The 12,041-nt window shown below is 39.0% G+C and overlaps 1 protein-coding gene across 25 annotated transcripts in view; it reads left to right on the top strand.

The window, feature by feature from the left end:
* Nucleotides 1-12,041, top strand: part of ZMIZ1 (zinc finger MIZ-type containing 1) — a 335,481-nt gene that overhangs the window by 230,088 nt on the left and 93,352 nt on the right. Inside the window, exon 1 of one of the 25 annotated variants that reach the window (XM_085583394.1) lies at nt 1-12,041. This exon is cut by the window's left edge and continues 21,887 nt beyond it. The exons of the other annotated variants lie outside the window; for them this stretch is intronic. Coding sequence (XP_085439520.1) covers nt 11,972-12,041 — 70 coding nt within the window. The 5' untranslated portion in view covers nt 1-11,971. 25 annotated transcript variants of the gene reach the window in all.

Raw genomic sequence — 12,041 nt, 5'->3', positions numbered from 1 at the left:
AGGCATGCAAGCAGGTGGTGAAAGAATGAAATGCTTTGCTGTGTCAGTGCTGTGAAGTAGATGTTTTTAAAGAGTTTTTTTGGAGGGGTTGCAGTGGGGGAAAGCAGAATTAAATATCCCATACATGGAATCTGGGTTAATGTTCAGGGACACAGCCTACTGACTAAGCATTAAATGACAACTGTAAAGTGAAATGTTTTCAATAAACGTAACATTTGTGCAAGAGAAATCCCTAAGCATGAATCTCTGAGTTCAAGATGCCAAATTTGGCCATGTAGGCATGAGAGCTGAGCTGTGACTGGTGTGCTCATTGTGTGTGTGCAGCTGAACAGCTCCTGATGGCAACGAGATAACCCAGGCCTTATTACAACCCAAACCATAGCAAAAGGCCACTTAGCCAAGTGAACAGAGTTTGAAACTCAGTTGTTATAGTCACATTCTTGATTGTAAGATGTCCTTTTAAAAGAAAGAAGTATCTCACTTAAAGCCTTCTTAAACATATAATGTTACTTTCTTAAAAAAGTTACTGAAAAACTTAGTTCTTGCCTTACTATTTATGAGTGACCTAAACATTTGTTACATTGACTACCAGCTGTATTCCCTGTCCTAAGGAGGTGACATCATCTGCTGCAGTCACCAAAGAAGAAAGTGCAGAACTTTTAAAGGATGTAATCTGTGGTTTTTCTGGTGCCCTGATGCAGCACTGGTGGGTTGTAGTGTTGATGTTACTCACTGGTACTCTCATAGGTCCCATGTGAGATCAGTGCCATTTGTGCTGAGAAACTCTGCACACATTTTGAAGGTCCTTGCTATGAATAACTTTTACTGAGATAGACAGGAAAGAGAGCAAAGGAAGGTAAGGGTTGGAACAGAAGAGGTGGGAACTGAGTTAACCCTGTCAGAGGACTGGGAACTGCTATCTTGAGTATCCCCACTTTCTTTGTCACACCACTGTTTTTCTGCTGGTGCCTTTTTTGAGAGAGAAGATAAAGAATTTACGGTTTATGGTCATGATGCTTGCTCCTGGATTTGAGATGGGGCCATTAAAGGTGAGTAACCTCCTGTGGAAATGGACAGTGTTAACTCAAAGAGCTTTTAGACTAATTACAATTTGCTACTGTGAGATCTTGTCTGAGAGCAGTCAGAAACCCAATTTAACTAAGCATCTCAGTTTGAGGATCATGTTTTTATGAGATTGTTCAGGGCAGTGCAGTCAGTGACAGAAGGGAGCCAGTTTTGCCACAGGGGACTGAGTGCTCTGTATCAGTACCTGGCTCAGTGCCCCCAGAGCACGGTGACCTCCTCACCCCCTGTTGCTATATCCTATAGATGTACCAGCAGCCCTGTCCCTGTCTGTTCCCTGAAGTAAGGATAGCAGGTGAGCAGTGGATTTGCTGTTAAGCACTGCTATTATTGATTACATTAATGTGCTGAATTCCTCCCAAGCATGCTCAAGTGGCGACACAGTGACTTCTTTCCTTTTCCACCTCTCTGTTTACTGTCTTTGTAAATAAAACAAATTGTATTTGGCGCTGGGTACTGCTTTTATTTTATAAGATGCTGGGAAAAAATACCTTCTTTTCTATGTCTCTGTCCTTTTTTTCATTTAAAAATGCAGAAAGCAAAGTGTGCCACGTTGCTTGGGAGAATTTGGTCTAATTTGGAGGAACCCCCAGTGTGGCTGCCTCCCCAAAGCACACCTCAGTCTTGGAAGCTGTTCCTTCTCCTTGCTGCTGCCTCCCAGAAGGTAACAGGGGTGGCTGCTCCCTCTGTCTTGGTTGCTCCTCCCAAGGGCACCACTTGCTGCTCTGGTAATTAAAATAATGTATGGATTTTCCTTCAGGTTTACAATCCATGTTTGAGCTTACTTGCTAGCTAGCATTGCAGCTGATTGACACGCCCATCTTCAGTAGCGTTCTGCACACTACAGAAGTGTTTTCTCCTACAGATTTTTTCCTTACCTTTGCATTCCTCTGTCTGCAGGATGAGTACCCTGAAAGAGCATTGTTGCTTAAATATCAGCTCTTTAATCTGATGTAATTATTTAGAGAATGTTTTCATGTTTTTGATTAAATAAGATCTCTCAGTCAATACTTTGTCTGAAAGCAATATAAATATTTTATCAGAATAATGTAAATTGTGTTATACATTTTGGTAGGTTTGGAAGGTTGTTACTTGCTTTCCTGTGGCATTCTGTAAGGATTTAGACCTTTTTTTATGCCCTCAAATTATTTTTGCTGTTGTATAAGGCAGTGTCAAAGTCTTAAGAATTTAGTGTACTTTTAAAGCTAAAAGTTATTAAATAGTACTGATCATTTTTGTTATGGTATTCTAATCTTCCTTGTGTCTCTGGGCAGTAGTGTAATTCCAGTGATTAGTCATTAGAAAATTACTGACATAGGAGCCATACATGTTCAGTTTAGTTCATCTCTCCCTGCAGCACTGGTGATACTTAAAACATGATTTGATCAGTGGTTTGGTTTTCTTCATTTCTCATCATAAATTGACAAAATTTGCATGTTTATTCCCATAGTACAGAAACTGCTTGCATGGGTCTTCTGCTTTTGCTTTTACATAACTGAAAATTTAAAGATACATGTTTTTTTTTTTTCCTAATTGCTCTGTTGCTTTATTTTGGAAAAAGTATTCAGTAATGCAACTTGAAACTGCAACAGAAAAAAACTAAACCAAGAATGTGTATATATGTGTATTTTTTTTTTCATCTGGAGGCCAATGGAGAGAGTACAGGTGAATAGGCATGCACTGGGTGAGAAGTGTTATCATATATGACATTCCCTGGAAGCCAGTAAAAAAACTGAAGCAAGAGTAACCACCTCTACCCATGTATGCTACTTCCTAAAGTCTTCTCTATAGAGGTATTGCTAACAAAAATTAAGTGAGACCTTTTTGTTTTCATAGAAAACCCAATAAAAAGTTTGTTTTCCTTGTGGGGAGAAATAAAACTGTGCTGTAGACTTGAAATAGTTTGCTTATAGTGTAGCAGGGTTTGCAGTCAGTGGGATGTATCTGGAATGGGAGTAGGAGCACAGAAGTGACATACTGAGGGTTGTTAAGAAACTTAGGTTATCTCTCTCCCATCTGCCTGTTTGCACCAGTGTAAGAAAAGTGACAAACTGATTTTTATCTTTGCCTCTGTCTTTCTCCCCCTTAGTCCCAGGAGCATGACAAGATTTCCAAGAGAGTTAGGAGGCATATAAGTCTTCTTAGCTTGCTGAAATAGTCACTTCTCTCTACTAAATGAGGAAGCTGTTGAGGAATGGTATTGAGAATTACTCATTAACTTCTTTGCTCTGGTTTTGTAAAGCTGACTTCCATTTCCCCCTCTCTGACTTTGATACAGGAGTTTATGGCAGTCCCCCATGATTCTGGTCTGATTGAAGTGAGGAGACTCAGGTCACTAAACTTGGCTCCTTCAGCAGAGATAAGAGCTACCATTAAATCCCAGAAAGATACAGCATATGAGAGTGCAGATAATACTAGAATATAAACCCTAATTTTGTCAGGGCTATAAATATTAAAATTATAGGCCTTCACCCAGAAGAATGTCTTAAGAGAGGTAAAGGTGATTCAAAGCAAGAGAAAGGCAATTTGGAGAGGAATTCTTATACATGAGAAACTAGAAATGGTTTTGATGTGATCTGAGGCATTTGGAAGTTTCATCTTTCCTTCTGGAAAGTCCCTGCCTCATGAAGGTTTGTCTTTCTAATACCTCATGACAGAAATCATCTTTAAGCAAAAACAGAATAATTTTTTTCTATTAATGTTGGTTATTGTAAATATGTTTACTAATGCCTTGCCTAAAGTAAAAAGAAATGTAACGTTTGTAACATTATTTCTCTTAACTTTGGTAAAAAGTTTGCTTTCACTCTACTAGCTTTTCTTTGTTGCGATGTGAAAGTATATTACATCTCCTTTAAGGAAAAAAATGTAACAGGACTTTAAATTCTAAACCCCACACAGCATTCTTCTATCAGCAAGTCCTCCAGACCCAGATAAGTGGCCTACAGAGTTACACTACAGTGTGTTAAGCCTCTCTTAAATAACCTGCCAGCAGTTTTAAATTGAAAATGTTGATTATAAAGGTGCACTAGTTAGTAAATAGTCTGAAGAGTTGACATTGACTGTTTGGCCAAAAGCTAAAAGCTGTGGTAATGACCTGTGGTTTCTCAGTTCATGGATGTGCTGAACTGAAAATCTGTTAAAGATGCTTGTAGCAGCAGTAGATTAAGCACTTTCAGAAAATCAGACCAATTATGCTTTCTGAAGTTGAAGTACCAAAAATTTCATTTTCTTATCTTCTCCAGATTGTACTCTCTCATTTAAGTTGGTCTCACTGCACCTGAACTTTCACTTCAGCTTTTGAAGTTAGAGGAGATACTTGAGTGTGTGTTCTCAAAGTACTTTAAGTAATTAAAAGAAATTAAGTGATTAAAATACAGTTGTCTGGCTAAGCTTACAAAGAATATATTTAACTCTAATGTTTACTTAACAGTGGATTTAAATATGAAACAATAAGTAAAACCACATTTATGGCCTAAGGAAACATTCCAAGTTTTCCCAATTTTACTTTGAAGGCTTCATAAAAAATAGCTGCCATCAAACTTCCCATTCTAAAGCTTCTTCTGTGAAATATTTAATCCTTAACACTCAGTCTTTTGACTGTGGACAGTCAGCCCACCAAGATAACAGTGGACAGAGAGACTCCTCTGATGCATATTGATTAAAAAGAGGATAGTTCCTGTTGTTCACAGGGGACGGATTCTAGACTTGATCAGGCTATTTCAAAGTATCTCTTGGGACAAGATTCTGTTCTGGTGCCTGTGCATCATAAAAGCACAGCTTCTATGAAACTCTCCATGGGATGTTGCAGGAGAGAAGTAAGAAACAGTGTTAAATACTGTTGGATGTTTTCCAGATTATGTATATTTTCATTGCTGCACTATTGCTCCATATTCTATCAGAATGTAAATGATTTAACAGATGGATGTAGTTATTAGAAGAGCTTGAATTTGAATATTCCAAGGTGTAGACTTGGTCTTAGACTCAAAGTAGGCTAGATCTATGCTGGAAATCCTCTAGTAAAATAGGATATGTTTATATGCATGCCAGAAGTCCTCTTTTAGTGGTATCACATAAACCCTCAAGTGTAAATTTAATTTCAGTGAGAGCCCAATAAGGGCAATATAAGGCATAGCCTCTTGCCAATATGAACTGTGTAGCTTGGTAGTAGCTGGCAGCAGGGCTGTCTTCTGTGGCTGTACTGCTAAATATTTCTCAGGCCTAGAAGACTTTCAGCATCCTTTAAAGAAATATACAGACTGCTTTAAAGTGAAATATGCAGAAGATGGTAAAAAGAAAAACAAAAATGTGAGTGTAGCTATTTGGTAGGAATGTTCCAGGTATGTGTCAGTGATCTCAAAGTGAGTGATGCTTCTGTGTGGTAATAGTTTGTTCTGGTAACTTCATGTTCTACTGTACTCAGCTTATTTAACCTACAAGCTATGATGCTTTTAAATGAAGCACAGTTTAAGAAGGATTGAATGCTCTTAATGCAATCCCTCTATATCCATATGTAGGTATATGGTTATTTATCTTGTGTGGCCTTGTATTTTGTTCTTAACTATTGTATTTTCATTATTTTATTTCAAGAAGATGCAGTTATGCTATCTATATAATAAGGAAATTTTTTTTATATCTAAGTATTAGGTAGTGAAGGGTTAAAAACCAATGTTCCTATTAATGTAGAGAAATGCTGACACAAGTTCTTCAGTCCTTTTCCAGACAGAACACCCATCTTTAATTTGCTCCTCTCTTTACCCATATAACATTGTACATCTGTCCTTGAAAACAGCTCCTGCAGCATGAGTGTAGCCAGTGGAGTGAATTTAGCAAAGGTTGCTGTCTGTGTCCTAGCAGTGCAGGCAGACAGCCTGGAGCTATGACTTATAATCAGCTGAACAGGTATATGAATAATTACTAAAGTTAGAAACCTGTGTTAATTGCTGGGTTTAATCCTGTTCTCATAAATTGTTACAGAATCACCCCCCTCTAGCATTAACTATCACCCTCCTCCTAGCATTAACATGACAAAATGAGTATTTTTCTCAGTTCATAAGTAATCTAGTAGATTTGGGAACTTCTTTAGTTTTAAGATTCTTGCTAGTGTTTAAGCATGCCAATACTCCCTGAGAGTCCTTTTTATCCACTTGGAAACTTTGGGGCCTTGAAGTATTTGAAGTTGACTGAGAGTTGGGTTTGCCAGTTTCTGAAAGCAAAAACTGATGTTAAGCTGTTGTTTCTCTTAAAATTATTGTCTACTAAGAGGTCTAACTCTGAGCAAAGCCACTTTCTTTTCAGACCATTCAGTTTTTTCTTCAATCACTCTGATTATCAAAGAAGATAAGATATCAAGAAAACTATAAAGAATGCCTCTCTCCCTCTAGTTCTATCCTGTTGCTAATACAGAAATCCTCAGCAAGTGGGAAAAATTAAAGAGCACTCTTAGAAATTGATTAGAGTATGAGGAAAGGAGCAGCAGTGACTGCATTTGGTCTTCACCAAGAGCATTTTGCCTTATTAGGCTACTTAGCAAGCTAAACTGTACTTCATCTCACAGTCCTCTAAAAATAACTCTGTATGGCTTTCTGGCACATTGATATAAAAAGTGTATGATGATGGTACATGGGGTTGTTTAAATACAAAGCTAGAAGCATGAGCTGGCCTCCAAATGATGAATGTCTTTGTATTCCAGAATGGAAGCTTTCCAAGACAGTGATGCATAGCCACCAATTTGTAACTTTTCTTTTAATTTGTAACTTTGGACTTTTATCAGTTTGATTATTATATAACTCCTCATATGTTTGATATGGCATCATGAAACATCTGAATGCACTTTCAGTGGTTTTCTGCACTCCACAATTGATTTGAAGAAAGTGACATTTGGTGTTGTTTTTAAAAATAAATAAATAAAAATAAACCACTGCATCTCAACTTTCTCATTTCAGTGCTCTCACAGTTCACTCATAGCACAGAGAAAAAATTCTGTCATGAATTTTCCTGTGTATGGAATGTAAATTGTGAGGGTTATGAAGGACGTGTCTTCTCTTTACATCTTTCCTTACTGTCTTTATGTCCCACTCAGGATGTTTGTCTCACATATTCCTTCTCACAACTGATACCTTCCATATATTAGTGGATTAGTTTTAAAAAGTAGTAATAAAAAGGATATAAGCAAATAGCCTAGATTTCCTCCCAAACCCATTTTTGGAGTAGAGGCAGCTGGGTGAGATGGGTCCAAGAGGGGTCCCCATGCAGAGGGGAAGACAACTCCAATGGAGCCAGAAAAGCAGAGCAGCAGCTTCTCACACTGCTGTGAGGAGGCTGGGATATGAAGTGTCAACTAGATATGAAGGCTTAGAAGGAAAAGATAAAAGAAAATCATCACTTAGCTCCAATTAACCCACAGCTTGCCAGAGGTGGGGCTTCTGCTATATGCTCAGTAAAACCAAATATTTTTAGGGAGGATATATTATTAACCATCTTGAAAAGCAGCAGAAAAAATATTTTCTTGAAGTGCATACTAAAATTTTCTAACAGAGCTAGTAGTCCTCATTACATTTGAAAGTCTTGCTTTATTATAACAAAGTTTTAGTACTTTGCAGAACATATGAATGCTGAAAGATTTGTTTGAAATCTAAAGAACAATTAATCAGATATTCCCACAAAGTGTTAGAAGGCTAAAAATGTCTAAACTACATGAGAACAATCAAAGAGTTTGCAAGATGTGGTATAGAAATATTTTATCCAAACTTACTGGAAAATCTAGAAATCCACTTGACCATGCTGAAAAAATGGATGTTGAATGGAAAGGGCGTCAGTTAATTTTGATTTCTTTCTGATTTGCTAGAGATATCCTGAGCTCTAGGCTAGCCACTGAAAAAAAAAAAAAAAAAGAAAAAAAGGGCACTGAAAGCCATTTGTGTCATGCTCCAGTTTACCAAGGAATTCCACTGGAAGCATCCAAAAGTTAGAAAAACAATGAAGCTCCCATGTCATAGAAAGCAGATTTTAAAACATACATTAGCATTTCTAACAAAATAGATACATTAAAATAAGGGCAGAACATCACAGGTGGGGTAAGTTGTATCAGTCTTTAAAATTGCCTGATGAACAAGTTGGGATGTGAGGGTGCAGCTGCAGTGGCTCTGCTGGGTGTGAAATAGGGCTGGGGACGGCTCTGAGCTGATCCCATCACTACAGTGATTCCATAGGTCTGTAAAGCCTCTCTTCTGACTGCCACACTACATTACAGATGTGACTTTTTTCCTTATTGTACTTTGTTCTTGATTTCTACGTGCTTTGGTTACTTTTGCTAATACAGTTTTTCATAGAAGTATAGCTGTGAAGAGAACCAAAGATACAAACATAATTAATGGATTCTCTGTGTATTTCTGAGTGGTTTTTTGCCTGGGCAGCAGGCAAAAAAGGAGATGCTGTGTTACTACCTTTTGTTATTTCCCTACCTTTTTTTTATAAAGCCTAATGCAGAAGCTGGCCAAAGGGTATGTACCTTGCTCATAGAACTCTTTGCAGTGTGCTAATCTCTTGAACAGGATAGGACTCAATCATGTGAGAGGGTCTTTTTTTCCTGTGCTTTTAAATACTGGGTTTTCCTTCCACATGTCTTTTTGGAAGGCGTTTATTTGATTATGTAAAAATGAGTTATGCATGAAAGACACTTGATACAGAGGCAAAGGATTTTAATTTTTGTTTTTTCAAGTACATGGTTGATTTTTTACTGGGATGCAGCCCTTAGATTTGTAACAGCTTCAACTGATTCAACCTACTGTGAAACATTAAGAAAAATCGACAAGGCCACTGATCCATGTATTCTGCGTATTTCAGCTATGTAATTGTAAGCCTTCTAAAGAGTTTTTTGAATCCCTTGAATCAATAGTAAAATATATACATATCCAGGGAACTAATTCTTGGGCAAATAACCTGCTCTAGACAAATACTGTAAGGAACTACCCTGCTGTGTTCAGCAGTGCAGCAAAACTCGTATGAATAAAGATTGGCCCCTGAGATAAACCTCTAAATCTTTGGTCATAGAAAATTTGCATTGCTAAAGGATTATATTATGACTCAGTGGGCAATAACTGCTATTACAGCTACTTGAAGAGATTTTCCTTACCCATTTATGCTTTCTTTCCCTGCTCTTTTCTCAGCATACCTCTCACAATGATGTTACAGTAGAACATGATGCTGTCCCTCCTGTACAGTCTGCTTGATACTGAAGTATCCAAATGGGTGATTTGTTCTCCACTCCTCTGCAGCCTCTCCTTCTTTTGCTGTTGGTGGTCTGCATCTTTGTTACAGGTGTTGATCTCTTTGATTAAGTTTTTGCAGTATCACCAAAAAGAGGCAAGGCAGGAGAGAAGTGAGAATTATGCCCAAAGGCTACCTCACCTGAAGCAGTTGAAGATAAGCATCATGCTGTTTGTGTTGAGCAATCAAAGGCACCTGAACATACGAACGTGTTCACGTCATTACCTTGTTCACCATAAAAAATTGGTGTTCCATGGGCATGTCTGTTGCATCTTCACAACTTAAGGACATGCTTCTGACTTCTTAAAAATACACTCTTCAGAGAGGTGTCTTGGCATGGGAAGCAAAGAGCAGTACCACAAGGACATGGTTTGCTTCTGTGCCAAGCAGTGACTGACAGGATTGAGATTTGGGAGTTTTGTCAGTAACATTGTTTTGCATTGACAGCGTATGCTAAACGGACAAACATCGCCTCCTACTTTGAGATAAAAGGGACTTCTCTGAAAATCTTCCTGCTCTTCTCCTTAATCAGCTACAGCTGGTCCAAGTACGGGTCTCCTCTTTTCCCCCCCGTAGAGCTCCAACACCTGTGTCCCCTCCCCTGTGGGGCTGAGCTGGGACAGCAGCCGGCAGCAGGCACACCCCCAGACCCTGAGCTCCCTGGGGCCTCAACAGAGCCACACAAAGCACAGCCAACGAGACTGCTCTCCACCCCTGCATAAAAAAGGTGCTTCCCAGTACAGACCTGCTTCTCCCAGTAGTATGTGTCTTCAGTGAGTTGTGTTAATAGTTATTGCCTGAAATAACCTTCCTTGCGATGTAATTTGACATACTGCTGTCAGAGGGGCTTAAACATAGTAATCTTTAAAAATGTTGGGAATTTGCCCTAGAGAAAAAACTGTTATGATTAATTTCTACAAATGATAAACCACTCCTTCTTCAAAATACTGCATGCTATGAAGTGTGATTTAATCCATTTGACTACAGAGCCTGATGCTTCTGACAACTGTGACTCAAATGTCATCACAGAAAGTGATATTTCAAGTGGCAGGGTGGGATTAGAAACCTGCTGAAGATTTGTCAAAGGAGAAGTAAGTACATAATTTTTAGATAAGTGATTTGTCTACTCTAAACCACTTCCTCTGAAAGACGGGCAGCTTTAAAAGAGAAACTTATGCTGTTACACTAGAAAGAGCCATTTAATTGCAGAGAGATACTACTTATGACAGTAGGTAGAGAAAAAAAACATAGGATATTGGGAAATGTATTTTCTCTACAGAAAAAATAAAATTACTTTTCACTCTCAGAAAATAACTTAATCGAGGCTTGTATGAAAAAGGAGCCAGTCTCAGTATCTGGGACCTCACTACCACCTGATGCTTTCTTGTTGCTGCTTCACGTGCTTTGTCAAAATATGAAAAAACACCATGATAGCTTATGAATTGTGAAAACTCTGTAAATGCAGTAAAACCTGAAACAAGTACAGAAATATTAATTTGATGAAGAATTCATGCAACTTTAGAGAAATTATCAATTTCATTCGCATCTACCAAGTCTGAACGCTTTGACAGTCCCCTAAAACTTGTGCTTCCTGTATCTGTTCTGCCAGTCTAGCTGTATAATTTACACCTCCTTAATCATCTGTCTACTTGGAAAGGCAGTGAAAAAATTGTATGAGGTTCTGTACTTTTCTTCCATGTGACTGAATCTGAAATTTGACCAACTGCAAGGGAAACTATATTTTGTGTAAAAGTTTGTTACAGCAGCCCCGTGGGTCCATCTATGAGAACCTAGCTGAAGGCTTGCCCAGGCTGTACAGACTTTGGACCCTGGACCACCTGTAGCAGCTGTGTTGTTATGAAATGTTCCTTTAGCCACACTTGAGCAGCTCTAAGATTGCACAAAGTGTGGAGGGTTTAGTTTGCAGTTCTGCTTGGTCTGATGGCTGTGGAAAGAAAGCAATAACCCTGTCTGACAGGCTGACCTTGAGATCCTACACAGGAGTAGAAGTTAAGTGAGAGCACACATTACTCTTACCTGTTTGCAGTGGATTCCCTAGGGGGAAAAAAAAAGTACATGAAATCTGACAATGCTTTTTTGTGGAATCATTTTTCAGAGAAGAGCTGCTCTTTGATATCTGTGATAGTTTGCTGCTCCGATCTGTCATGTTGCCAACTCTCTGCTAAGGTATTTGGGAAGCACAGTTAAGTGACTGTAAGCATGGCAAGGGAAGCTGGGGCCATTTTTTCACTGAAAAGAATTTTGCTGAAAGAGTGTATTTTTCAAGTCCTCTTGTTTTTATTGTTTGTATTTGTTTCTCGCTGGAACCTGCCGTCCGCTTCAATGCGAGAGGGCCGGGTGCGCCTTTAAGAGGTGGAGGTGCCTTTGTGCAGGTTGTGCGGGGAAGGAAGTGGCTCTGCACCGCGGAGGGTGGCAGGAAAAGGCTGGTGCTCGGCTGGCCACAACTTAAACTGCCAGTTTTCCCTTTGAGAGCCAGCAAAGAATTGGCACATTAGCTTCCTGGGGGTTGATTGTTTGTTGCCTTTTTTTTTTTTTCCCTTCGGCACTGTCAGTTGAAACGCTGACCACCGCAGGCACAGCTGGATATGTTTAAAACTCTGCCATGGGCAGCCTTGAACTGGCAGTGGCGTGGGAACGGGTGATGACTCGGGAGCAGTGTGCGGCCTGCAAAG

The sequence above is a fragment of the Lonchura striata genome, chromosome 6, assembly GCF_050655825.1.
Source record: "Lonchura striata isolate lonStrDom1 chromosome 6, ASM5065582v1, whole genome shotgun sequence".
NCBI classification, from domain to species: domain Eukaryota; kingdom Metazoa; phylum Chordata; class Aves; order Passeriformes; family Estrildidae; genus Lonchura; species Lonchura striata.
Note: the sequence above shows the minus strand (reverse complement) of the source record. Positions and strands in the feature narration are given on the sequence as shown.